General features: G+C 34.6%; 3 protein-coding genes, 1 non-coding gene and 1 pseudogene across 7 annotated transcripts; 2 read left to right on the top strand and 3 right to left on the bottom strand.

The window, feature by feature from the left end:
• Positions 1–347: 347 nt before the first annotated feature.
• LOC112803134 (uncharacterized) lies at positions 348–3,195 on the bottom strand (annotated as a pseudogene).
• Positions 3,196–11,298: 8,103 nt separating this feature from the next.
• On the bottom strand, positions 11,299–12,432 carry LOC114927794 (uncharacterized). The gene has a single exon (XM_029298768.1). It carries the CDS (start codon positions 12,430–12,432, stop codon positions 11,299–11,301), a length of 1,134 nt encoding a protein of 377 aa, XP_029154601.1.
• A 798-nt stretch (positions 12,433–13,230) lies between these two features.
• On the bottom strand, positions 13,231–13,959 carry LOC114927793 (uncharacterized). Its single transcript, XM_029298767.1, has 2 exons — positions 13,481–13,959; positions 13,231–13,360 (listed from the first exon to the last, which is right to left on the bottom strand). Exons 1-2 carry the CDS (start codon positions 13,957–13,959, stop codon positions 13,231–13,233), a joined length of 609 nt encoding a protein of 202 aa, XP_029154600.1.
• A 2,226-nt stretch (positions 13,960–16,185) lies between these two features.
• LOC112803133 (uncharacterized) lies at positions 16,186–18,262 on the top strand. The gene is made up of 3 exons (XR_011881604.1): positions 16,186–16,354; positions 16,443–16,522; positions 16,781–18,262. It is a non-coding gene; the product is annotated as an uncharacterized protein (transcript).
• Positions 18,263–20,383: 2,121 nt separating this feature from the next.
• LOC112803132 (serine/threonine-protein kinase D6PK) lies at positions 20,384–25,013 on the top strand. 4 transcript variants are annotated; one of them, XM_025846627.3, is made up of 3 exons: positions 20,384–21,668; positions 22,002–23,760; positions 23,961–25,013. In XM_025846627.3, the coding sequence occupies exons 2-3, from the start codon at positions 22,115–22,117 to the stop codon at positions 24,805–24,807; spliced, it is 2,493 nt and encodes an 830-aa protein (XP_025702412.1). In that variant the 5' UTR covers positions 20,384–21,668; positions 22,002–22,114; the 3' UTR covers positions 24,808–25,013. The 4 variants fall into 4 exon arrangements, with proteins under 4 accessions (XP_025702412.1, XP_025702410.1, XP_072092595.1 ...); XM_025846625.3 differs by having other exon boundaries at positions 23,901–25,013; XM_072236494.1 differs by having other exon boundaries at positions 20,385–21,668; positions 21,996–23,760.
• Positions 25,014–26,295: the final 1,282 nt, after the last annotated feature.

The following is a 26,295-nucleotide window of genomic DNA, read 5'->3' as shown; positions in this document are numbered from 1 at the left end:
ATTAAAGACTCCACCACAATTTCACTCAAAACAATCAGAGCCATTAACATTTTTTTATTTTATATGTGTCCCAGCATATTCATTGTTTATTCTTGGTCAATCCACACCACGTGTGAATACAAGTATGGTGTGGAGTGTGGACAAAAGTTTGATCTGTCTGCTTTTTTTGTTTCTTCGTTGTTCCAAGTTTGCAACTATATCCAAACCAAGTCAAGCCTCATCAACACACCCTCCAAATATGTCACTCTTAGAGTCTTAGTTTATTGCTAATTCTAAGTTACAATTTGGTAAATTTCACATTCTATTATCTTATGAAGTATGAACTAGAATTGTAACTAAAACTAACATCCTTATAAGCCCACTTCTATAATTGTACTTATTAACAATTTAAATTATATTTTTACATAAACATCCAATCGTGTGTATAGGTATATCATCAAAATTCTATTTATAAAGTATCAACAACATCCAACCTTGTTTCACTTTTTGAATCCTTAAGAAGAGGAACAACATCATAATGGCCTAATTTACTGTCTCCTCCATAATCAAATTGATCTCTGCAGAGTTGCAACATTTGCAGCACCTCCTACATGGAAGGCCTAGTAGAAGCCAATGTTGAAGTACACAACACCCCAAGTTTGAAAACTGTGCACATTTCATCCAAGTAGCTTGGTTCCATGACATCTTTGTCTAGAAGCTCTTCTATGTTGCTTCCTATCTGAATGTGGCGCCACCCCCACTCGGCGAGAGACAAGTGTTGGTCTCCATCATTCGCCCCTTTGCCAGTTGTCAGCTCCAACAGAACAACACCAAAGCTGAACACATCAATTTTTTCAGTGATCCTTCTTGTTTGAGTATATTCTGCAATTTCAAGCATAAAGAAACACATATATACATTAAGAAACTTAGGCCAGTGCAAAAATATAAGGCACATGGAATTTAACCGAGCAATGTACTTGTTATAACAAACTAGAAGTGCAGATTATGATTACTTGCTCTTCAAGCAACACATTTCTCATGTGTTTGTGTCATTGATTATGCTACTATTTTCCAAATAGACTTTTTTCTGTTCTGAACTAGAATATTGGGATTTCAGTTTCACTCACCAGGAGCAATGTAGCCAAATGATCCAATCAGAGTTGACATGGTGTTCAATTGACCAGGCTTGAGCAACATCCTAGCCAGACCAAAATCTGCAACTTTTGCATTGAATTGAGCATCCAAGAGAATGTTGCCTGTTTTCACATCTCTATGAACAATAGATTGTGAGCAATCATGGTGCATGTAGCTCAAACCTTGTGCAACTCCAATTGCTATTTGCAACCTCTTTGGCCAATCAAGAAAAACATGATGCACTGCTGAACTTGAGAAATTGGAGGCCTTATTATACTTCTTGTGCAGCCATTTATCTAGGCTACTATTTTCCATATACTCGTAAACAAGGAGCATAGATTCCTCATTTGAAATGCAGCACAACAGAACGAGCTCTTGAGCTTCTGATCTAACTTTCTGTCATTCCAAATATTTTTCACAGCAACATAGCCGAAATCATCGACAGGGCAACGATAAATTGCACCATATCCACCACTGCCAATAATATTCTGCTCAGTTAATGAGGAGAGAATGTCTGATTCTGTGAAATTCAGCCTTTGAAATGAAATTAGCTTCCATGAGTTATCAAATTCTTGCTTTCTTTTTCTGTAAAGCCTCATAATCAAGAGTGTTGCCAACAAAGCCATTAAGAAGGCTGCTACAACAAGACTTGTAATCAAAGAAACAGACCAAGATGAATCCTTGCCTGATCTTTGTGGAGTAGAATTACACAATGCAAGGTTCAGTTCCGGGGTATCAGAAGTCCAAAAAGCTGGTGTCAAATGCAGAATTTTCGAATTCATTCGGAACCCTTCCTGTCAAATGATTGGAAGAAAGATTGAGATTGGTGAGTCTTGGAAGCTGAGAAGGAACTTGGCCAGTGAATTGATTTTCTGAAAGGTCAAGCTGGCTAAGCACCGGCAACCGGCCGAGTGCATCTGGTATTTGTCCAGAGAGCTTGTTTTGTCTCAAATTCAGAGTCACTAGATTCTCCCAATGGATTATGTCCGAAGGAAGCGGCCCAGTGAGCTGGTTCTGATCAAGCAATAGGGTTGTTAACTTTGGAAGAGAAGTTAGCTCTTGTGGAATGCTTCCATTCAAGTTGTTCTTACTTGCATCAAACACTACCACATTAGTCCAAGAAGACACAGTAGCTGGAATTCTACCAGAAAGTTGATTGTAACTTATCTCGAGCCGCGAAATGCTAGAGGACAGCATCTCAGGAAGCTCACCAGTGAAATTGTTATGGCGTACCATGAAATTTGACAAATTCAAACATGTCCAAAGACCACTAGGAATGTTACCAGAAAACTTATTGTTGTAAATTTTCAGATCAAGTAGGCTATTACAATTTCCTAGTGATTTTGGCAACTCACCACTAAGATTATTGTCATAAACAGTTAAATTAAGTAACCTGCCATTGTAACATAAATTCTCTGGTAAATTTCCACTAAGACTATTAGATGAAACCAGAAAGGTTTCAAGCCTCGAGTAGCGGCCGAATTCGGATGGAAGAGTACCTGACAAATTGTTGGAGAACATGCGAAAATCCACCATAGCTGGAAGACTACCGAAGGCTTCTGGAATCTCCCCTGACAACTTATTAAGTGACAAGTTCAACCAAGTAATGTTCTTAAGCTTTCCAAGAACTTTTGGAATTTTCCCTGTGAGGTTATTCTGTGCAAGATCAAGATCAACCAAATTCAATGCTTCAACAACTTTAGGTATCTCTCCGGAGAGATTGTTCTGGAAAAGGTACAATATGGTCAGATTCTTCAGCAGGAACAAGCTACTGGGAATTCCACCAGTTAAACCATTCTGTGACATATCCAAATTCTCCAAATCCACCATTTCTCCAATGTTTTCTCCAAGTAATGTTTCATGGCAATTTCCAACTTGGGAACATGGTGTTGTAAGACAAATCCAAGTACTCAAGATTAGACAAGTTTCCAATCTCAGCAGGAACTGTTCCATTGAATAAACAATAATGAAGCTTAAGCTCTCTTAGTTCCTTTAACCTTCCAATACTAGAAGGAATATCACCAGTGAAATTGGTAGAACCAAGATTAAGGTACCTCAATTCAGATAAATAACTGTGCATATCATCAGGAATGTTGCCACAAAATTGTTCATTGAAAGATCAAGGTACTGAAGCTTTGAACAATTGTATAGTGATGTTGGGAACTCACCAGGGATGAAGTTGAAGCTGAAGTCAATAAAAATGAGGTTCTTGAGTTCTTGGTATGGCTTGTGTGATGTTGGAGTTGGGGAGAGTGAGTGAAATGACAGAATTGCCATTGGTGGTGCAGTTTATTTCAGGCCAAGAACAGTGGTTGTTGTTGGAAGTTGATGATTGCTGTGTCCAGTGGCTTAAAAATGGTGGGTTTTGAAGGTACTGTTTTATCTTCGTAAGAACTGCATGTTCTTCATCATAGAGCTGATGAGACTGAGAGTTTGCAACATGACTCATCATAATCATGATGAAGAAGAACAAAGTCAGAGTATGAGAGGACAATGAAGGTTTTGAGATTTTCATTTTGGAATGTTTTTATTTCCTGGTTTTGTATGAAATATTGAATGTCTTACATTTGCAAGGAAGAAACGAAGAAAGAAGATGAAGAACATCTGAATGCTGATGACAACTTTGTCGTTTTCTTTGCTTCCAAAATTGGACTTTAATATATTTATATACAAAGTTATGCTCCAACACCAAAATCAGCGACTAAAGTCAATCACTAAGATAAACATACTAAAATATAAATATATATTAAAAATAAATTAAACAACACATGTATTTATACATAAATATATCGGTGCTTAATTTTAGTGACTAATTTTAGTATACAAATAACATTTTTATTATATATACGATCAATTTTAATACACCTATTATTATAGTGAATATATATTGAATTTTAGTATATCTGTCATTATAATAGTTATTGTGATTATGTAAATATTATTAAAATTATAATTATAATTTTTTATATTTTATTTTAATATTTTTTTAAAATATTGTTAAATAATTAAAAAGTATTATTTTAGTTTCAATAATATTTTTTAAAATACTATAATTATTATATTCACCGTAATATAAATATACTAAAATATATTTATGAAGATACTGTTTGGATGGGTTTTATTGGGGAATTTTTTTAAGTATTTATTAAAAATTAATTTTATATAATTTTAAAGTGTGTGGATATAACTTTGAGTAGGTATTTTTATTTTAAAATAAAGTAAAAAAATTCTTTTAAGCAGTAGGCTTTCTTCAAGTATATAGTATTTGATAATATGGGTTTGATAATTAATCTTAGCATAATTTAAATATTTATTTGTCTTTTTAAATTTGCTTTAGTGTTTTGTAAAAATTAAAATACTTGATTTGATCCTTATTATTAATTTTTAATTTTTTTTCATTAAAAGTTTATGTATGTGTCATTTTGTTACATCAGGTTAATTAATCATAGGAAGCCAAAAAAATTAAAAGTTAAAAACCAAAATCATAAAAAATATTACAAGTATGTATTTTACAAGGAGTAAAAACTTATTTAAACTTTTAAAAATTTAGTTATTTAAGTTATGGATAATACGACATTTGTCATTTTTTAACCAAAAAATTCTTAATAAATTTCGGTATCCTCAAATTTTATGCAGATAAACCTTCTTAAATTTGTATATTATATATTAAAATTTGATGGTTAAATTATATAATTCAATCAAAATCTCAAAATCAAAAGTTACATCGATTTGATCAACCAGACATCAAACTACCAAATCCAAAGTGATAACAAAAAAATTAATAAGTAGCTATAATTTTTTTTTTCAATATTTATTTATAAATTCAGAGAATTAAAGGGTCAGGCTTGACTATTCAACTACTAATAAAGTTGGTGGTGCATAAAGTTTACAAATGTTAGAATCAATTTATATACAATTGGGGATTAGTCATAAACCTTTTTCATATACTATTAATATCACTATTGCTGAAAATGATCTGTTGCAAATAATTTTTTTTTATTTCACATTGTATCCGAATCTATCACAAACTCTTTAGCTTCTAGAAATTGGTCAAAATTCAAGCTCAATAATGTTACGTAGTCAAAATATTATAGATAATAAATAAAAATATATAATTAATAATATTTGTGTTTATAAGAGAGTGTAAATCATTCTCCTAATTTAATTAATGCAATTAATTTTTTTTATAATTAATTATCTTTCTTTATTTAATTATACTAAAAATTAATTTTAAATTTAATATGAATTAAATTCTAAAAATTTCTCTCTCATTATTACTACATGTATTTATAATTTTATAATTTTTTCTCTTAAATAAAAATTTTAAATTTTTATATTTTCAATTTTTAAAAAATCTCAAATCACCTCAACACATTTTATAAAAAATAAAAAGATCTTAAATTTGATCAATTTCTATTTATTAAAAATTAAAAACATCCAAAATGGTTGGTTCATGACTTGCAGAATAAAATAATAAATAATAATAAATTAACATTAATTTATTAATTATGGATATTATATATATAAAATTATAAATATTATATGTATAAAAATATGGATGTTAAATTAAAAAATTTAACAACTTCTGTTATACAACTCATATTCTACATATAGATTATTATAAAATAAAAAAATAAAATATAAAATATAAACAAAAATTAAGAAATAAAATTTTAAAAGTAATTATTAACTCGTCATATTAAAATCAATAAATAAACATACATATAAATAATAAATAAAAAATATTAAAATGATGATCCTTTGGTGTACATGTAAGATAATTTAAAATATATAACAAGACATATATTTTAAATTTAGTAATATTAATTATAAAAATTTATTAATTATGAATATTATACGTATGAAATTATGAATGTTATGAGTATGAAATTATGGATGTTATTAGTATGAAATTATGGATGTTATTAATATAAAATTTTGGATGTTATGTATACTTTACCTAATTATGAATGTTATGTGTATGAACTTTTGGATGTTATGAATAATTTTATAAATTGAATAAATTAATTTAGGTATTTGACATTTTCTTTTTTAAATCTAATTATAGTAAAATTTGAAAATATATATGAATCAGAATAAATCATTTTCACTTTGAAAAACATGAAACAAATTTTTAAATTATCGAAAACGGTGATTTAAAAAATTATACCTTGATTCAAATATATAATGTCTTCAAAAAGAATATTTTGAATCATAATTTATTAATGCATATATAAGATAATTTGAAATATATAAAAAATATAGTTTACAATTGAATAATATTAATTGTAAAAATATATTAATTATAAAAATTATGTGTATGAATTATAGATATTACATAATAAATAAAAAATGTGCTTTTGTTATTATAATATAAATTAAATACCATAAATATAAATTATGTATACTCATTTAATAAGAATATAAATTGATAAATGTATGTACTTATAATATGCTATTTAATTTATGCAATTAATATTTTTATATACATTAAATATTACAGTAAAAAAAAATAGGCGCGTGAAAGAATAACAGTTAAATTTTATTCATCTCATTAAATAAAGTTAAAAATAGAAAATTTTGGCTGATTTTGGTTTTCTAAGTTTGGTTCCAAATTTTTTCCTTTTCTCTCAAGAAAAGTTATGATGAAATGAATCACATACATTCTCTTTTGTTAGCATACTACGAGCCTATATATCAAGGTTCTAAAAATTGGATGAGTTATTGAACCATTTTAGTTACTAGTTCATTAGTTTATTGATTTAATCGGTTCAACTGATATTCAATAAAAAAACTGTTTTATAATAAAAAATTATAAATAAACACACCATATAGTATAATTATAATCTAATATAAATTTTTAAATATCTTACAAATTTCAATTTGAGTAACACAGGATAATGACAGCAACACTAAAGAAGAAAGTTATGCAGCAGAAAAATAGAAGAGATGAGTATTATGCAAAAGAATAATATCATGACTCTTGGAAACAAACCCTAAATTATTATTAGAAAGTTACACCTTTGAACCACACTTGGCTAAAGCTTTGTATATTCTCCTTAATTTAGGAATCTAACCCGAAAAAACTAAATAGGCTAAGGATTACACAAGGCCAACTAATACAACTTATTACACTTCTTTCAATCTTGTTCTTGATCATCTTGATTCTTTAAAATAAAAGAGTTATTCTCCTTTACAATAAAAAAAAAATTGTTCTAAAAAAAAATGAAGAACAGAAAACGAAAATAAAAAAATGAAGCTATTAACAAAATTTTTAACACAATTTTAACAGACACTCACCAAGAAACTAAATCACCTAATAATTCAAATCAATGATTCAATCCAAAGTAGAGAATAATACAGCATTTGATGAAAGGGAACAGGATTTGGAGAATGAAAATTATTCTGAGCAAAACAATGAAGAACAGAGAACGAAAATAAAAAAAAATGAAGCCATTATCAAAATTTTCAGCACAATTTTAACAGACATTTACCAGGAAACTAAAATCACCTAATCATTCAAATTAATAATTCAATCCAAAACAAAGAATAATACAGCATTTGGTGAGAGGGAATAGGGTTTGGAGAACGAAAATGGTTTTGAGCAAAAAAATTGTTCTGAGCGAAAAAATGAAGAACAGAGAACGAAAATTAAAAAAATTAAGCCATTGCCTTCTAGAAAAAAGTTGTGCGCTTGCGATTGGTGAGAGGGAACAAGCTTTGGAGACTTGGAGACACCAAAAGGACAAAGAGAGAAGTCCCTGAGTGCGATAGACAGCGGCTGTGGCCCACTCCTTACGACGGTGGTGGAGGCTAGGGTTGAGGGTAGTTTTGCTTTCTGAAGGAAGGAGATTGGTGAAGGGGTTGGAGGACACAAGGCACAATGGAGGAAGAAATGGTGGCCCCTGAGTGCAACGGACGAGGAATTTTTTATCCCTAAGCTAAAAACATAAAACGACTACGTTTTTTTAAAACGGGCTGGGTCCTGATTCGATCTGACCGACCAGTTTCTGGCCGGTTCAACTGTTTAAATGCGATTTTTGATTTGAATGGTTTTTATTAATAACCGAATCGTATTAACTTTCGGTTCATGATTGGACCAGTCCGACCAGTTGAGCCCGTCCAAATTTTAAAACATTGGTATATACTCATGTAGGGTGTGTGAATGTGTGATGTATGGATGTAATGCAGGGACCATCAAATTCACTTGACAAAAAAAACCTTCTTGAAGATCGAAATTTTTTCCAAAAACCATTTTAAATGGAGATTCAAAAACAAAAAAAAAATTCTGTGGGAATATAGATGGAGGGCAAAATTCTTGCCATGCAGATGCGGAAACTCAAGCAGAATCCTCCATTTTTTTTTGTGATTGAACATAACACAAAGAAAAAAGATCTAAGAAAAAAAGTAGTACTCCTCTCTAATAATAATGTCTAAATTATTAGGAGGTAGTAACCACTCTAGATACACCTGCTTGTTTAAAACAACAGTCTTAGCCATTAAATCAGCCGCTCTGTTTGCTGTTCGCTGGATGAGCACTAAAGTAGCTGTCCAATTGCGCTGGAGCATCTCTTTGATTTTGTCAAGCAGACCAGAGTCATTCCTAATCATGCTAGTTGTGCCTCGCAAAACAAGAAGAAACGCATCAAGATTATTAGTTTCACATATGACCTCTTTGCACTCGCAATCCCAAGTCATAACAAGCCCTCTCCAAATAGCATGAAGCTCACAACAGAGAACACTAGAAAGAGGTATACTAGCAGAACAACCTTTTATCCAAATTCTCATGCTGTCTCTAATAATACATCCAAAGCCAGCTAATTGCTCATTTTCAAAAACGCTTGCATCGCAGTTCACTTTACAGAAATTCATTGGAGGTGGTTCCCAGTTATATTTCAAAGAAGAAGGAATAATATGTTTTTGGTTGATAACAACATTAGAGAAATCTCGAGCAGCATGTTTAACTAAGTGAACAATTTTCTCCTTACTCCATGGATCATCTTGGTGGAAGATGTCATTGTTCCTATCCCTCCAAATCCACCAAAAGGCCGCTGCAAAGAGAAACTCATTTTTGTTGAGGTTAGAACGAACCCAAGACACAAATTCCAAACTAGAATCCTCAGCGGTCATTCCCAAATTTCAGCTAATCCAAATCTGACGAGCTTTTTGGCAAGTCCTAAAGCAGTGGTTAATATCCTCTAGAGCAAGATAACATCTCTGACAAAAATCAAAAGTAGAAATACCTCTTTGAAACCGGTAACTAGCTGTCGGAACTCCGTTGTTGAGGCAAAGCCAGAGCAGACACTTTATCTTCTCCGGTATTCTCAAGCGCCAAAGGCAAAGCCAATTTTCATTATCATTCCAGCCAAATTTCTTCTTCAATAGCCATTCATACCCGCTTTTAGTCGAGTAGGTGAGAGTATTTGAGTTTGTCCAAAACCAACCTGTTTTATCTCCTGCCTGCTTGATAGGATCAAAGAGCATCAAATCAAGTTTAACTTCTTCCGAAATCATTGTGCAAAGAATATCCCACCGCCAATGGCCATGGTTCCAGACATCTTCTAACTTCAAGTGAGAATCAGAAATGTTCACAAAAGGAATCAAAGGAGCTAGCGTTCCACATGGTCGCCAAGCATGATACCAAAAGGATTGAGACATCCTGCCTGTACACCAATCAAAACCATCACGAAGCTTTTCTATTGTCTTATAAATCGCTCGCCAAGTGCTTGAAACATTATTAGAAAATTTGGGTGAAAAGCAAGAACTCCCAGATAAATATTTTGTCAACATAATTCTTACCCAAAACTTATCTTTATTATGCAATAATTGTCAAACAAGCTTTTCGAGTAAAGCAAAATTTACACATTGAGTATCTCTAATTCCCAATCCTCCATATTTTCTTGGAGTGACAACTTTGCTCCACTTGACCAAATTTAAGCAACGCTCCCCCACCTTTCCCTTTCACAAGAATTGTCTAAGCATAGAATCAATCTTTTGACAAACCGAAGTAGGAAAAAGAGTCACTTGCATCTGATAAATAGGAAGAGAAGAAGCAACAAATTTAATTAAGCAAAGTCTGCCTGCTCTGTTAAGGAGCCGACCTTTCCAACTAGCCAGCCTATTCTTGATCTTCTCTAAAGAGTCCGAAAAAATAGATATAGCAGCTCGAGGATGATTAAGGTTCACCCCCAAGTATTTGCCTATGTCACTAGTAAAAGGAATATGAGAAACACCAGACAACATTTCCTTCCTTCTATTAATGATATTTCTAGAACAAATAGCTTTAGATTTTTCAATGTTAACCTTCATACCTGAAGCTTTACAGAACAACTCCAAGGTGTGCACAACATTCTGAACTTGACTTTTCTTCGCTTTACAAAAAAGGAGGAGGTCATCTGCAAACATCAAGTGAGAAACTCTAGGTCCCCCTCTAGAAACAGCCACACCATCCCAAATATCCTCGTCAACTTGTTTGGAAATGAAGCACGCCAATCTTTCCATGCACAAAACAAATAAATACGGAGAAATTGGATCTCCTTGCCTGAGCCCTCTGCGAGGTTGGAAGCTGTCCAATCTATTCCCATTCCAAAGGATGGAAAGATTTGAGGCATGAACACAATTCATTACAAGCCGAATAATTAGAGAAGGAAAGCCAAAAGATTCAAGAGTGTGCTCAAGAAAATTCCAATCAACTCTATCATAAGCCTTTTCTAAATCAATCTTAAAAGCCATAGCTCCTTTTTTAGACTTTGTCCGCTTAAGAAAGTGAAGAACTTCTTGGGCGACAATAATATTATCAGGTGCTCCTCTACCATGAATAAACCCTCCCTGAGTTGGGCTAACAATCTCATCCAAAAATGGTCGTAATCTATTAACCAGCACTTTAGTCACTAGCTTATAAATTACATTACAAAGGCTTATTGGCCGAAAATCCTTCAATCTAGTTGGAGAGTCGCACTTAGGGATAAGAACAATCAAAGTTTCCAACAAAGAATGGCTTAACGTCTCCCCTAAGAATGCTTTCTAAACAGTACGCCATACCTCATGACCCACCACATCCCAATATTCCTTGAAGAAAAAAACTTGAAAACCATCCGGCCCAGGAGCTTTGAACGAGCTCATATTATCCAGAGCTTCTTTAACCTCCAACATTGTTACTGGTTTAGACAAATTATCACAAGCATCCTAGCTAAGAGATGGCATAGGAATTTCTCCCATGCAATTAACCTCAACAGGCTCAGTAGAACAAAAAATATTTTTGAAGAAATGAACAACCTCCCTTTGCAAAACTTCCGGATCATCAGACCAAGACCCATCACTGACTAGCAACCCATGAACCTTGTTAGATTTTCTTCTAAGGATGGTTTGCATATGGAAAAAGATAGTATTTCTATCACCATACCAAACCCATTGATCTCTTGACTTCTGGTACCAAAGCAATTCTTCTTGGGCCAAAACTATATTATACTCAGCTCTCAATTCTTCCTCTTTGTGCTTCAGAATCGGATCATCGTCAGCTTCCATTTTCCGTTGAATACGATTCAAATAACCCTCCAATTCCCTCTTTTTAATAAAAATATTGCCGAAGACCGTAGAGTTGAATTCCAACGAAGCTTCTTGGACCCCCAGCAACTTCCTATGGATGCCAAAGCCTGTACTATCCCAAAATTTCTGAACAATGGCCTTGTAATCAGGATGCGTTACCCATGCCGCTTGGAATCTAAAAGGCCGGTTTTCTTTCTTGATAGGAACTCCTTGACATCGGATAAGTAGGGGACAATGATCAGAGTGGGAACGACTGAGAACTTCAACAAAAGCTTCTGGAAAAAGAAGGCGACATTCTGTAGTACAGTAAACTCTATCCAATCTCTTTGCAATTTCTTTGTTTCCTTGAATTTTACGGAACCAAGTAAACCGTCTTTCAGAGGTTGTTAGATCAAAAAGACCACAAGAATCTAGAGTACTTGCAAAGATACTATTGCGATTTGAATAGAAATTACTCCCCTTCACCTCGTGAACACTCAAAATATCATTAAAATTTCCAACCATCACCCACGGGTCCTGAATGCACAAACCAATATCAAGCAGATGACTCCATAATTCTACTCTATTAGTGGCTTGAGGGCTGCCATAAACCGCACTGCAGATCCATCTTCGCCCACCACCATCAATTTCCAAAGTTACACATTGATTCATAACCCAAAGAATTTTACAAGAAAATTTTAAATTAGCAGAGAGGAACCAAATTCCTCCTTTGTGTCCAACATCATCTACAATCCCTATAGGATAATAGCCTAATCTTCCCCAAAATTCTTTCATAGTTTCAAACCCAATATGAGTTTCCACCAAAATAAAAAAAGTTGGTTGAAATTTTCATACCAACTCCTTACAATGCACCCGAGACATCTTATTTAACGCCCCCTAACATTCCAACTAATAATATTTAAATGGTCACAATCCATAAAAAATAAATTAAATAATTGGAATGTTTAATCATTCTACCTCACGTTGATGGACCCCTGTCTCCAAGTGTCTCCTTGTGGACTTGCACCGCAGAACCATCATTCTTCTGTTGAGGTTGGGTCTCCAAGTTTGTTGTTGCACTAACTTTATCAAGCTCTTTTTGTACTCGAGAATCCATTGACAATGCTTCAGTAGGTGAGTTTTGAAGCGAAATAGGACGCTGCCTTTTGTGCCCTGCTTTAAAAAAGGGAGTACTCTGATCCTTGAAAGCCACCTGAGTTGTTTCCAAAGAGCCAAGCGTGGATGGAGGATCTTTCTTTTCCTTAGGCCCCACCTTTCCATTTGATAAGGACTTCACATTTGCTTTTGATGAGGATCCAGCATGCATGTTATTAGACCCAAAAAAAAATTTCTTACTAACTAAATTGGAGCATATTGCTACATTGGCTTTTTTTGGCACCACATTGTGGCCTTTACCCACTTTTTCCTTGCCTTTTCTACTAACTGTAACCCATTCACCCTCTTTTGCACGAGTATCCCTTTCCATACGTGAGTCTTGAAAATTATCATGCACAAGATCTGCTGCACCATGCTTCTTCATAATTGGAATTGATTTGGCATTAATTCTAAATTCAAAAGTTAAATTTTGGTTTTTTACTCCACCGTTTTCTCGTTGTTATCTACAGGAAAAAGTGATGGCAAATTTTTCTCCTTCACCATGCTTTCCTTCCCAATGCCATTGTTGTTCTCTTTCGCACATTCTCTTGTGACATGCCCAAAGCAGCTACATTTTTCACAAATTAAATTTAAGTGCTCATATTCTATGTCATACATATGACCATCAACTTAAATTTTTTTTATAACTGAAAGTCCCAAGTTAATTTGCACACATGCTCTTGCATACTTTCCCCTCTCTGCAGATTTGGTGGCTAAGTCGATGCGGATCGGTTTGTCAACAGCTGACGCAATCATTTTCATGGCTCTCTCTTGATAATAGTTAATGTTTAAACCTGTGATTCTTATCCAAACTATGGTTGACCCAAAAGTGTTTTCACAAGGTCTGAATGAAGAACTCCAAGGTTTAACCGCAACATAGCTTCCAGTAATCATCCACGGTCCTCCAAGGAGAACTTTCTCTCTATCATCCAAAAGATCAAATTTGACTAAGAAATAGCAAAAACCGACATCTAGTACCTCATATCCTCCTTTGGTTCTGCAGATGCCTTTAAGCCTGTGCGTGATCGCTGTATAGCTAAAATTTTTTTCAAGAACTTTGATCACGATGGCATCTTTGTAGGGGTCTGCCAATATCTCTTTTGCTTCCTCAGTGAACGTCACAGTTGGTATCTCTGAATCGCCTTGCTTACCAACTACTATAGCCATCTTATCCCCATCAAGAGAATCAGCAACCTCCAAAGCTCTCCTTACTGAGGCACCAACAACTTTATCTCTGAACGATATTCGTTGACTTTGAATCTTGTTACCATCTCCTTTAATCCCCTCCTTTTCACCCGATGCATGCCCTCCTCCGCTCTCCCCTTATTGCTTCCGCCGACATGGCCGGCTGCCTCGCTATGTGCCACCCTCGAAGATTCTTCCCCGCTCTCCCCACTCTCCATTTCACATACTCTCATGTACTCTCTCATACTAGGGTTTGTTTTTTAATTATTAGATTTATTTAAATATTTTTAATAATTTATTTTCAATATAAATTTTTTAAAAAATGTAATCCTAATTTTAAAAGTATTTTTTCTATAACATTAATATTATACAGTTTCATTTTTCATTTTCTTCTCTTCATAATTATAATGTGTTATTTTATATTTTTAAATTTTTAATTTTAAATAATATTTTATTTATATAATGTAATAATATTTTATAATTTTTTAATTAAAATTTTTATATAAATTATCAATATAAAAAAGATGGAAAATAGAATTTTCGCAAAAAATAAGTCCCATAAAAAATAAAAATGGACAATAATATTTCTCCCGATAAAAATTAGAAGCGAAAACAGAGAGTAAAATTTAGAGGCAAAAACGAAGAGCAGGGAGACATCTTCCATTCCATCTTGCCTTGATGCTATCCGTACATGTAGCCAGTGACGGATCCAGAAAATTTTGATAGTGGGGTAAAATATATATATATATATATATATATATATATATAATTTTTATAATAAAAATATTATGTGTACATAAAAATTAGTTATAAAATTATTTATTAATCATTATGTATTCGTATATAAATATATATATTGTTTAATTTATTTTTAATGTGTATTTTTTATTTCAATATATATACACAGATGTTATTTTCGATATAAATATAATATGATTAGTTTTTATAATATCTAATTTTACAAATTAAAACACAAAAATAATCATTTATAAATAGGGTAAAGTATATTTTTTATTCTTAAAGTTTGACAAAAGTTTGAAAAATATCCCTAAGTCTTATTTTGTTTCAATTTTGTCCCAAAAGTTTTCGATTTGCATCAAATATACCCCTGACGGCTAATTTTTCAAAAAATTTAAGATCGATTCAACAACAATTTCATAAGAACAACCCCTCAACATAAGCAAATCAAGCATAATTTTCATGCATTATTGTTATATTGGTCTTAAATTTTTTGAAAATTTAGCCTCCGAGAGTATATTTGATGCAAATCGAAAATTTTTAGGACAAAATTGAAACAAAATAAAATTTAGGAATTTTTTCAAAACTTTTGCCAAACTTCGGGGACAAAAAATATACTTTACGCTTATAAATATCTGTCTTTTTATATAGGATAATGCTACATATTCATATTTTTTTGTTAACCAAGTCCAATCAAATTTGTCTAAGACAACAAAAATATTATTTTAAGTTTTATTATTTATTTAACTTGATTAGACTTAGTTCATAAAAAGACTTGGATGTGTAGTATTTCTTTTACATATATATATAAAAGTAAATCAGTAAATACTTATTTAAAATTTTACTTCTTATATAATTAGAAGTCAATTCTTATTGAGATTCATAGTTGAAAAAGTTCTTTCAATTAAAGTAGTTGTTATAGAAAAAAATTAAAACTAATATAAAAAAGATAAATAACACTCTTTTGAGTTGATTTCTAAAAAAAACTACAAGTTTTATTTAAATTGTGAATTAATCATTCTAATGACATCTGATATGAAATTTTTAAATTGACTATAAAATACCAAAAGTTGAGTAAAAAATTATTGTAAGGTCAAATTTAATAATTTAGTGGGGACAAATAAATATTATTATCATAGACTACTCAAAAAAATTTTAAATTGTAGTGGGGTAATTATCCCCGCATTCATATACATACATCCGTCCCTGCATGTAGCTATAGCATCATATCATAGTCATAACTTATAACTTATAGGTGTCAAATTCTTAATAGTTGAATTAATTGATTGGATTATAATTGAATTAAATAGAAAATATGAAAAGATCAATATTTTAAATTAAAAAATTGAGTTATAATTCAAACATAAGACAAATCAAAATAATAATTTTGGGACAAAAATAAAACATTTTACACATTATAAACAAAATTAAAACTTAGTAGAAAGGACAGACGTTAGAAAATAAGAGAGCGCTTTACTGCTTTATCATGCATTAGAATATTTAATACGATTGAAAAAGAAAATTGGAAAAATAACCTGACCTCTGAGTCTACGACCTGGTGGCACTTTGGTCCTTCTCCGCTCTCTCTCACGCGTCTTCTTTCTCTCCCCCCTCTCTCAATCGAGCTCACATGAAGCAGGTATCTGTGTACTTATTTACACGATCTTTTTCTGTTACTGTTACTGAACTCTTTGCAAAGCCAACTTCAACTATCATTACTATTTCAGTTTCATTTGGGAATCCCCTTTTTCGCCAACGAACTTGTTTGATTCTCAAGTTCCAGCCAGCTTCCTTCTAGTGCCGCCAAGTATGGATCTTTGCGACTTTGCCTTCACTTTAATATTTTCAAACTCCTTTATTAAATCTCTCTCTCTCTCTCTCTCTCTCTCTCTCTCTCTCTGTGCCAAAACTTCATTTCAAGCTACTTTCTATTGATTGATGTTGACTCTGTGATCTTAGGCTCTGTTGCGCTCTTGGTGAAACGATGTAATGTGCTTGTCAGTGGATTTAATTGAGGGGTTTTGAAATTGATTTCTTATATGCATGCATATTTGCTTATTGTCAGGTAGGGACTAGGGATGAGGGGTTTCATTCACCATTTTCAATACTTAGCTGAAACACTCTCTTTGTATTACCCGGAGGCATATCACTCCATATCTGCCGAATTCATTGCTCTTGCTTTTTGCTTATTTCCTTGAGGAGTTTATTGGCTTCCTCTTCTGCCAGATCATGCTTGCTTAAGCTCTTAAGTTGAGATCAGTGTTTGACAAAGTCAACTTGACATCCATCACTCAGAAAGAAAGACAGAAGCAGAATTGATGTAAATTGTCTGATGGGGCGACCTTCCATCTAAATCGAATTTGCTGCGATCTGATCTGGGATATTGTTTGCAGAATTTACAATGGACTCTATTCAAAATAAAGTTCATTACTGTTGTGTTTCTAAGGGTAATCACATCCTGTACGCATATAATGGTGGAGACCAAGAACTTGAGAATGTGGCAACCTTGTGCTTGGAGATGGCTCCTCCTTTCCACAGGTGGTATTTTGAGACCCTAGGTAGAAAGACTTACGGATTTCTCATGGAGGAAGGGCATGCTTACTTTGCAATTGTTGATGAAGGTGTCGGTAACTCTCAAGTTCTTCGGTTTTTGGAGCATGTCAGGGATGAATACCGAAAGCTAGCTAGAAAGGGTTCGAGGGGCAAATTACAAAACACGAATTCAACTCACATTCAGGAAAAACTGGTTCCTGTCATTCAGAATCTGATTACTTCATTGGAGAGTGTCTCACATGGCAGCAATCGGAGGGATCGAACTTGCTCATCTTTTCATGCCAACTTGTCTCCTTCACCAAGTAACTTGAATAGACAAATTGAAGGTGCTAGTTCAACAAAAGCTCCTCTATTGGGAAAATCTAGCAAGCCAGAGAAAAAGAAAATAAAGGATCATGTGATTGCTATGAGAGATCTTGAGTTAGAGGAGCATAGAAAATCCACAGACAGAGGACCAAAGGCTGATTTAGGAAATCTGGATTGCATTAGCCAAGGTGGTGCAGGTGCATCGCCCTCTTTGCAAAAGGATATGGGTTCAATGAGGATGAGATCAGGCCCTCAAAACATTCGCAAGAAATGGTGGCACCAAGTACGCATTGTTCTAGCAATTGATGCAGCTGTATGTATAGTATTATTTATCATCTGGTTATTTATATGCCGTGGCTTATCCTGCATTCGATAGAGTTAAATCTCTTGTGACGTAACTCTGTCTAAATTATTATCACGTTGGAATTGAGATCTTCCATGCATGATCTGATCAACAACAGAGATCAGTTTCTCTGTGGAGCATGTTGGTGGAAGTTACATATTTGTCTTCTCACAGAGACGTTTTCTGCTTATAAGGCATGTGCTTCTTTCTGGTCACCCATTTATCGCCATTTTAATTCAAATGTTCACTGTACAGCTTCGCCTATTTTTAAAGTGCATGTATATGAATTTTGGATATTGGGAAGAATTTAAAGTGATTATTAGTAAGTATATCTTTTTTAGGTAATTATTGTTTTCTAGTATAGAGGACTACTATTATCAAGTACCTTTTTTGTTAAGCAATAAACTTGCTTGAGAATTTTATGTTTTAGCCTGAATCAAACCTGTCTTAAGATCAAATTTGTTGCTAGTGGTATTATCCTTTCATTTGATGGACTCATTTTACAGAACATTACTGGTACTAGTTTTAGAACTCGTAAATGTAATTGATAATCAGAACCGTAGGACCTTATTTTTAATCCTCTGTGTTAAAGGTGTTTGATGGACTGATTCAATTAAAATCATCAATTGTTGGAATGTAGTATAGACTGGATTAAGTCTGAAAGAATTTGAAGATCGCATGCGAATATAGAGGAAGCTGTGAAATAGAGATTCCTATGGTAAGGTTTTGAATTGTATTATGATGGCTTAGAGTTGAAAGGTACTTTCTTTTACTATAGTTGGTGAAACTTTACTCGCTTGATGAATTGCATTTTCTTGAATTCAAGAAGTTGAGTTAATAAGAAATTAAGAATTAGTTTAGTCGGCATTTCAGAAGAACGAATTGCTCGAATAAGGATGTGGGTCTAAAGAGACATATAAATTGTAAAATCTGATTTAGTTTACTTGCGGGAGATAGGTTTCATTTGGAGCTTTAATGACGAAGTCTTGGTTTTACTATTTCTATGATGAGCTCATGTTTAATTCTTCAACTCTATTGTGTGTGTAAGTTTAGCAAAGAAACCAAACTCTATTTTTAAATTTTAGATTTTTTTATTGGGGTGATAATAAATAAATTGGCAGATATTATCAACAGAGTATTTAAATAACTGCTAAGAGTGTCGTCAATTTTAGTAAACTAGTTTCATCATGTGGCCAAGAAGCTTACAGCTCAACTAGAATCGGTCCCAAGTCTTTTAAAACTTTGTTCAAAGTTAGATCCTTCACATGCCAGCATTTCTTCCCCTTTATGTCACCTTTACTTTGCAAATGGCAATTAGTTTCGTGTCTCTAGGATGAACTAAAAGTCCATAATAATAAGCAATATTGCAGTAATCTTGGGTTCACAATAAAGCCTACATTTGATAACCATTTAAAACCTAAGTATTGTAAAATCATACGTTGATCTGTTATCTTGCATAGGATCTACCATGAAGTTGAGTCCATATTAGCATTTCTCTTAATAATGAACTGATCTTTCCATTGAAGAAGACTATCATATATTACCCCCCTCATCAAACACTAGTTAGTATTGATGGTTGATGATAGAGTTGAATTGCATCAATTAAAAGTGAGGAACTGTTACTTTACCCTATTGAGGTACTTGCATTCGGTTTTAACCCAGCATGCCAGAGGCCCAGCAGCAGTAAAGTACTTTATATGAAGAGGGGAAAAGATCAAACAAAAAGGTTGTGATTTTATTTTATTTTTTATACTCATGTATCAGAATAGTATGAGCAAAGTTTTGGGGTACAGTAAGGCGATAGATTGTGGTGTTGTCTTCTCTGTTTGTCTTGGGCAGCGTAACCTTCAAATGAGAGAAAAGCTAAGGAAGAAGGTGTGGTGTGTGAGAGACTTCAAAGTTCAAATACATACACACCTAGTATTATTATTAGTCTTTCGTATCATAACATCAATAATAACAATTAGTTATATACAGTAGTTATCCATGCCTTGCTTCATGGCCACTTCTTTCTTCCCTATCTTTAATCTGTTGGTTCTTTTCGGAAAGAGAAAGGCTCCTTTATTTATTTATTGTTGGATCGGTGTGGTTTTGTTCTGTTGGTTCTTTGGTCTTATTTACTGGGTGGCGCATCATTATTACACATACAAGTAAAAGCAAATTGATTCTTTTCTTGTTTGCTTGGGGTGGGGGCATCATGGCTTCAAGTTCTAAGGTTTGATGATGCAACAAGTGTCGTGCTTCCCTTAACCTTAGCTTTATTTATGTCACATGTCCTACGCCTTTTTCATTAACTCCACGGATTAAGTGGGAGGTAGACATGAATTTGCAACCAATTGTGAATGGCATTTCCACGTGACTCGTTATTAGCTAGCTAGCTTCCATAATTTGATGCATCGATGATCGATCCACTTCATTAATTCATTGAGATTTCTATATAAACAAACGGGCAGGCCCTCCTCACCTGGGACACATTGAAGTTATAATTATATTATACTTATCCTGTGATTGCGATGAGATGAGATGAGATGAGATGAGATGAGATGAGAGGAGAGGGACCATTGACCAAATCCAATGAGGTAACAGCCAGCAATGTCTATAACTAGTCATTCAAATGAAATTGCTCCCTGATTTGCAACCACCACCCACTACTATTGTTGTTGTATCTTAAGAGCCTTGCCAGCGGATCCTCTTAAATCCTAGTTATTAGTCCACCGCTTGCGTAATATTAAATTGAATTGGAACAAATTAAGGTACTGGGGTCAAGCACAACTGCTACTAATTAAGATGATACAACGTAACCAACAAATTAAGTGCAACATAGATTCATCAACATGATGTAGTGTGTCATATTGCGATGTAGCTCGTGAGCCTTGCCTAGACTCACTCTCGTTCACAGTAATGCTTTCTTGTAGTGACCTCGTTTGATGTAGGCCATAGCAGAGACTATTCAAAGAGCAGCAGGAGATACATATTACATAGGACGTGAATTTATTTTGAATAAGGATGTGTTATCTGCTAAGTAGAAATGAAAGCAAAGTGTGTGTGTGTGTGTGAAAAGCGGCAGGAGCAGAATGGAAGTATATAAATATAAATAACATTAAAAAATGATATAGACAGAGAGAGAGAGAGAGACAGACAGACAGTACCGAATACAAAATAATACTGTACTGTATGTGTAAAAAGAATCGGTGATTTTGTTTGATAGCAGAAAAAATCTATTGTATAACGTATAGTAGTAGTAGGGTATAGAAGTGTGAAATATAAGGGATAAAGGTAGGACCAGCCCCTTGAAGGTTGTAGTAGTACAATAGTATACAACGACCTGCTCCTACAGGCTACAGGCTACAGGCTACAGCTACTGAATTTAAAGATTGAGTGTGTTGTGTAAGTGTGTCACGCTCACACTCAAACACATGTTAGTTTCATTTTGATATTCTTCATGTATAAACATGTGTATCTCTGCATCACAACTTTAATCATAAATGTTTCCGCCATTACCATTACTTACGACACAGTGTGTGTGGAATGGTGAATGAATGCATGGGTAGTCTCTCAGCTCAGCTGTATTAGCGGCTATACACTAATACTACTCTCGCCCTCATCCTTCTCGTGATTACCATTTCAACCTTTTACTTTCCCCCCTTCTCTCTCTCTCTCTCTCTCTCTCTCTGTTCAAACTTCAAACCCTAGCCTTGGGGCTATTCACTCTTGCACGCCTATCCTCAATGCTCACACCTCTTCGTTCCAGGTAATTTCTCTAACTTTTCCCATTCTTCATTGTCTTGTTTTTCAATTAGTTTTCGGTCATGGGGATTATGTGTCTCTCATCGTGCAATTATTTTTAGCTTTGATTTAATTGAAAGCTCAAGTTTATTATTATTTTTTTTTTTGGAGGGTGGAAGGGGGGATGGTTATCTTTTCTTCTGCGCTTTTAATTTTCAAGCTTGCATTTAATTCGATCGCTGGAAATGAAATCAATTAAATGAATTTGTCTTATTGCTTCGACGACTCTAGGTTTGCTGTTGTATAGGTTTAAATTCAACTCTAATTTTAATGGGAAATATGCTCGCAAAAGTTTCAGGTTGGGATGGTTCGTTAAGTGGGAGGAGTTGATCAAATGGTTCTGCTGAGAAGTGTGATGGAAGAGTGAAGTGGCAGTTGTTTGGATCATCTAATCAGGTACATCTGTTCAATATGGAAGCTTCTTCCAGTACATGTGAGATAGTGGAGTCCAGGGAAGATATCATTTCTGAGTTCAAAGTGGCTGAAAAACCTGAGTGTAGTTATGCCAACAAATCAGGGAAAAAGTATTCTATCGAGGATGATATTAATCGTCTTTTCCAGGGTATTGACATTAAAAGTTCATCTAGAGGTCTTGGTGCATCACGCTCACACAAGAGTGCTCTTAAGAGGCCAATAAAAGTTAGTTCAGCTCAGGCCTCAGGAATCGGCATCTCCGAACCTGTTAGTTTGAAGCAGGCATTTAGAGGCTTGTGCATTTCTCAGGCGTCGGAAATGGCTGCTTTGAAGAGACTCTCAAAGCCATGCAGTTCGTCACGAGTATCAGAGGCTGGCAACATCAAAAAGTTATACACAGCAGTTGTAGATGAGGGCAAACAGAACTTGCTGGAAATCTCCCTGGTGCCAGAGGCATCTGCCCATTCTGATAAATTGGCCAGGGTCTCAATATCCATATCAAATTCAAGTGCTAATCATTCTGTTCCCTTGGCTGATGCCACAAACCTGAAAGAAACTACAACCAGGCTTGCTTCTCGAGATCAGATTGTTCCTCTTCCATCAGAAGTTGAAGCTGAAAAACTGACACTTGCAAATTTTTCACCGACTGCTTGTGCAAATGAGATTATGCCGGAGGGCAGAATGGATCCTGCTGCTGCTCACAGTTTTTCAATGGCAGATAAGGGACACAAAGCAAATATACTTTGTGTGTCTTCTCCTTCCTGCTCTAGTACTGGTGATGGAGTGGATAAACCCACAAGCAGCCATACATGTTTAGCAAAGTCAATAGTCAGTAGCAAGAACTTCTTTAAGAAAAAAGTAAAGCAAGATGTTTGTTCTGCCTCAAGCAGCTCCACTCTGTGCCTGAGAAAAGTTGACAACAATTTGGGATCTATTGCAAATACTTTGGACAAAGAAACAGACAATTCTGATTTGAAGCATGAAACGAAAGGAAACCAAAAGCTGTCTCCCAGCAGTTCAAATGGTAGCATTGAAATTAACTCAATCAACTTTGGTAAGGACTCATGCAAACCTGGTTTCACGTTAAATTGCAACAGGAGAACCAAATTTCAAGTGACAAAAGTTGAAGAGAAATCAAGATCAAAGGAAAAGGGTGAGTTCTCCCAAAGCTCAAAAAGTAGCATTGGTGAGTATAGTAGTAGCACAAGCATCAGCGAGGAGAGCAATCTAAGTGGTTCCAGTCGCATTGGCTACAGGCCTCATATGTCAAAACATCTGAGATGGGAAGCTATTCGAGCTGTTCAGCAGCATGGTAATTTAAGTTTGAGGCACTTTAAGCTGCTAAGGAAGCTTGGTAGCGGGGATATTGGAACTGTTTATCTTGCAGAACTAATTGGGACAAACTGCCTTTTTGCCTTAAAGGTGATGGACAATGAATTCTTGGCAAGCCGGAAGAAAATGTTCAGGGCTCAAACTGAACGAGAGATCCTACAGATGCTGGATCATCCATTTTTTCCTACGCTATATTCCCATATCTCCACAGATAAGCTTTCTTGCTTGGTCATGGAGTATTGTCCAGGTGGTGATCTGCATGTATTACGGCAGAGGCAGCCATATCGGAGTTTCTTGGAACAAGCAGCTAGGTAGGATTCATGGGCTATCTTCAGCCTTTCTTATTCATCATTTAAAGATATCTATTATTTTGACGTTCAATATCGTCCACATAGTGTAGTATTGTGCACTTGCGTTCTCAAGCTACTTTTCTTTTCTTTTTTCTCAAAAGAAGTGCAGTTGTAATTCGTTGTAGCATTCATCGACTCTGGTTATGCTGGCTCATTCTCAGGTTTTATGTTGCTGAGGTTCTTCTTGCCTTGGAGTACTTGCACATGCTGGGAGTTGTATATCGAGATCTAAAGCCAGAAAATATCCTAGTGCGAGAAGATGGCCACATTATGCTGACAGATTTTGACTTGTCACTGAGATGTTCCGTGAACCCAATGCTAGTAAAATCATCTTCTCCGGAGGAGGTGGATGGAACAAGAAAAATGTCGAGTCCATGCTCAGATGCCAGCTGCATTCAGCCTTTCTGTCTCCAACCTGATTGGCAAGTCTCCTGCTTTACTCCCATTTTAATATCCGGTGGAGCGAAATCTCGAAAGACAAAGGCTGATGCTCAGGTTGGTCCACTGCCACAGCTCGTGGTGGAGCCTATTAGCGCTCGATCTAACTCCTTTGTTGGAACCTATGAATATCTTGCTCCGGAGATCATCAAAGGTGAGGGTCACGGGAGTGCCGTGGATTGGTGGACTTTCGGTATATTTTTGTTTGAGCTTTTGTATGGTAGGACTCCCTTCAAGGGCCAATCAAATGAGGATACGTTATCCAACGTTGTGTCGCAAAGCCTTAAGTTCCCAGGTGCTCCTATTGTCAGTTTCCATGCTAGAGATTTGATCAGAGGATTGTTGATAAAGGATCCTGAAACTCGGTTAGGTTCTGTCAAAGGAGCTGCTGAAATAAAGCAGCATCCCTTCTTTGAAGGACTGAACTGGGCTCTAATACGATGTGCAGCGCCACCAGAGCTCCCCAAATTTCGTGATTTCGGAAGTCGTGCTCCATCTATGGCTGCTCAGAAGGAGAATGCAAACGATTTAGAGGACACAGAAGATTGTGAGGAGTTTGAGTTGTTTTAGTTTGACTCGTCTTTGCTACTCCCCCCTCCTGGCCCTTTTCTTTCATCTTTCTTCCTTATTTCTTATTCCATGTAACACTTAATCTATATATAGCAGCTTATAGTGTTAATGTAATTCAAACAGATAGATTAGTATATAAAGGAAACATGGGAATTTCTTTAGTTTTACCTCTCATATTATCAATGATATCTCTCTCTTGTTTTGTATCCGGCCCTGGATCCTGTACAATTTATGTTCTTACATTCTTAAGTCATATCCACTAATCCATTTTTTCTGTGAGCTAGCATTTAAACAGGGGCGGAGCATGTTTTTGTGCCACTTCGATTCATTTCTCTGCATCAGGAAGGAAAAGGTTTAGCATAAGAATTTGTTCCGCTTTGGACGTATTATATTATGTTGAATGTCTTTCTCTGGTCTAATGTGAAATATTAATGATGCAGGATACTTGATGTGGACATCCTTAATATAACCTGGATTGGATGCGAACCAAAGACCAGGACATGATCAGAGTCAACTGGAGAACATAACAGCAGAGTGATAGATGATTTTTTTTTATTTTAAAAAGAAAAAGGATCTTCAATCTTCAATGTTATGTGTTTTAAATAGCTCGAGTCCATTTTAAATGCAGTGATAGAGATGCAGAGTTTTAAACTTTTAATGGATTAAGTTTGAAAACAGTAGGTGTAAGTTTATAATTAATTTAGTAGAACTCGGCCCATAAGGCAGCACAGAGAGAGCGGAGTGAGTGAGTAGACAACAGAGAGACAAATGTTAGGAGCAACCTGGTGTGGTGTTTCTACCATTCATTCCCCCATTATCTTCATGTTCATGTTGCACCTTAGTCATTGAGGTGTTCATGAACTTGTTTCAATTGATAACATCCACTTCCTCGCCACCCTTGGTTTTTGAATTTTTTTGTCAGGTTGAATGACCCTCTTCGGTCTTAAGCATTATAACATCACAATATTCATTCACAGTATACACACATACAACATTAAGAATTCGATCCATTATTTACTTCAGGTAAATCTCAAAGCCGAATGTACTTATTCCAAGCCAAGAAATGTCACTCGTAAGTCAGTCTTGTGTGTCTCATCACCCTTGGTTTAGTTAATTAGATATTTTGGATATCCTTTATGTTGGATTGGATCCTTGCGCCAACCCAAGTTGGGCATGCGTGCTTCCTTACCATAACCATGCCCAAACACACCATGGATTAAATTAACCATAGTTGTCAAAATTGAACCGGCCAAACTACTGGATTACTGGGTCATTAGTTTAACTGGTAGGTCACTGGTTGAACTGGTTAACCCGGTCCTGTGTAAATAAAAAATAAGAAATAGTAAAAAAATTTAAAGTTTAAATTTAAAATACATATTTTTACTAATATTTTAAGAATATTTAGCTATTCTAAAATAATATAAAACAGAAATAATAAGCATTTTATTAATTTTATTCTATCATAAATATTTTATTTTGTTTTTATAT

This window comes from Arachis hypogaea, chromosome 5, assembly GCF_003086295.3.
Source record: "Arachis hypogaea cultivar Tifrunner chromosome 5, arahy.Tifrunner.gnm2.J5K5, whole genome shotgun sequence".
NCBI lineage: Eukaryota > Viridiplantae > Streptophyta > Magnoliopsida > Fabales > Fabaceae > Arachis > Arachis hypogaea.
Note: the sequence above shows the minus strand (reverse complement) of the source record. Positions and strands in the feature narration are given on the sequence as shown.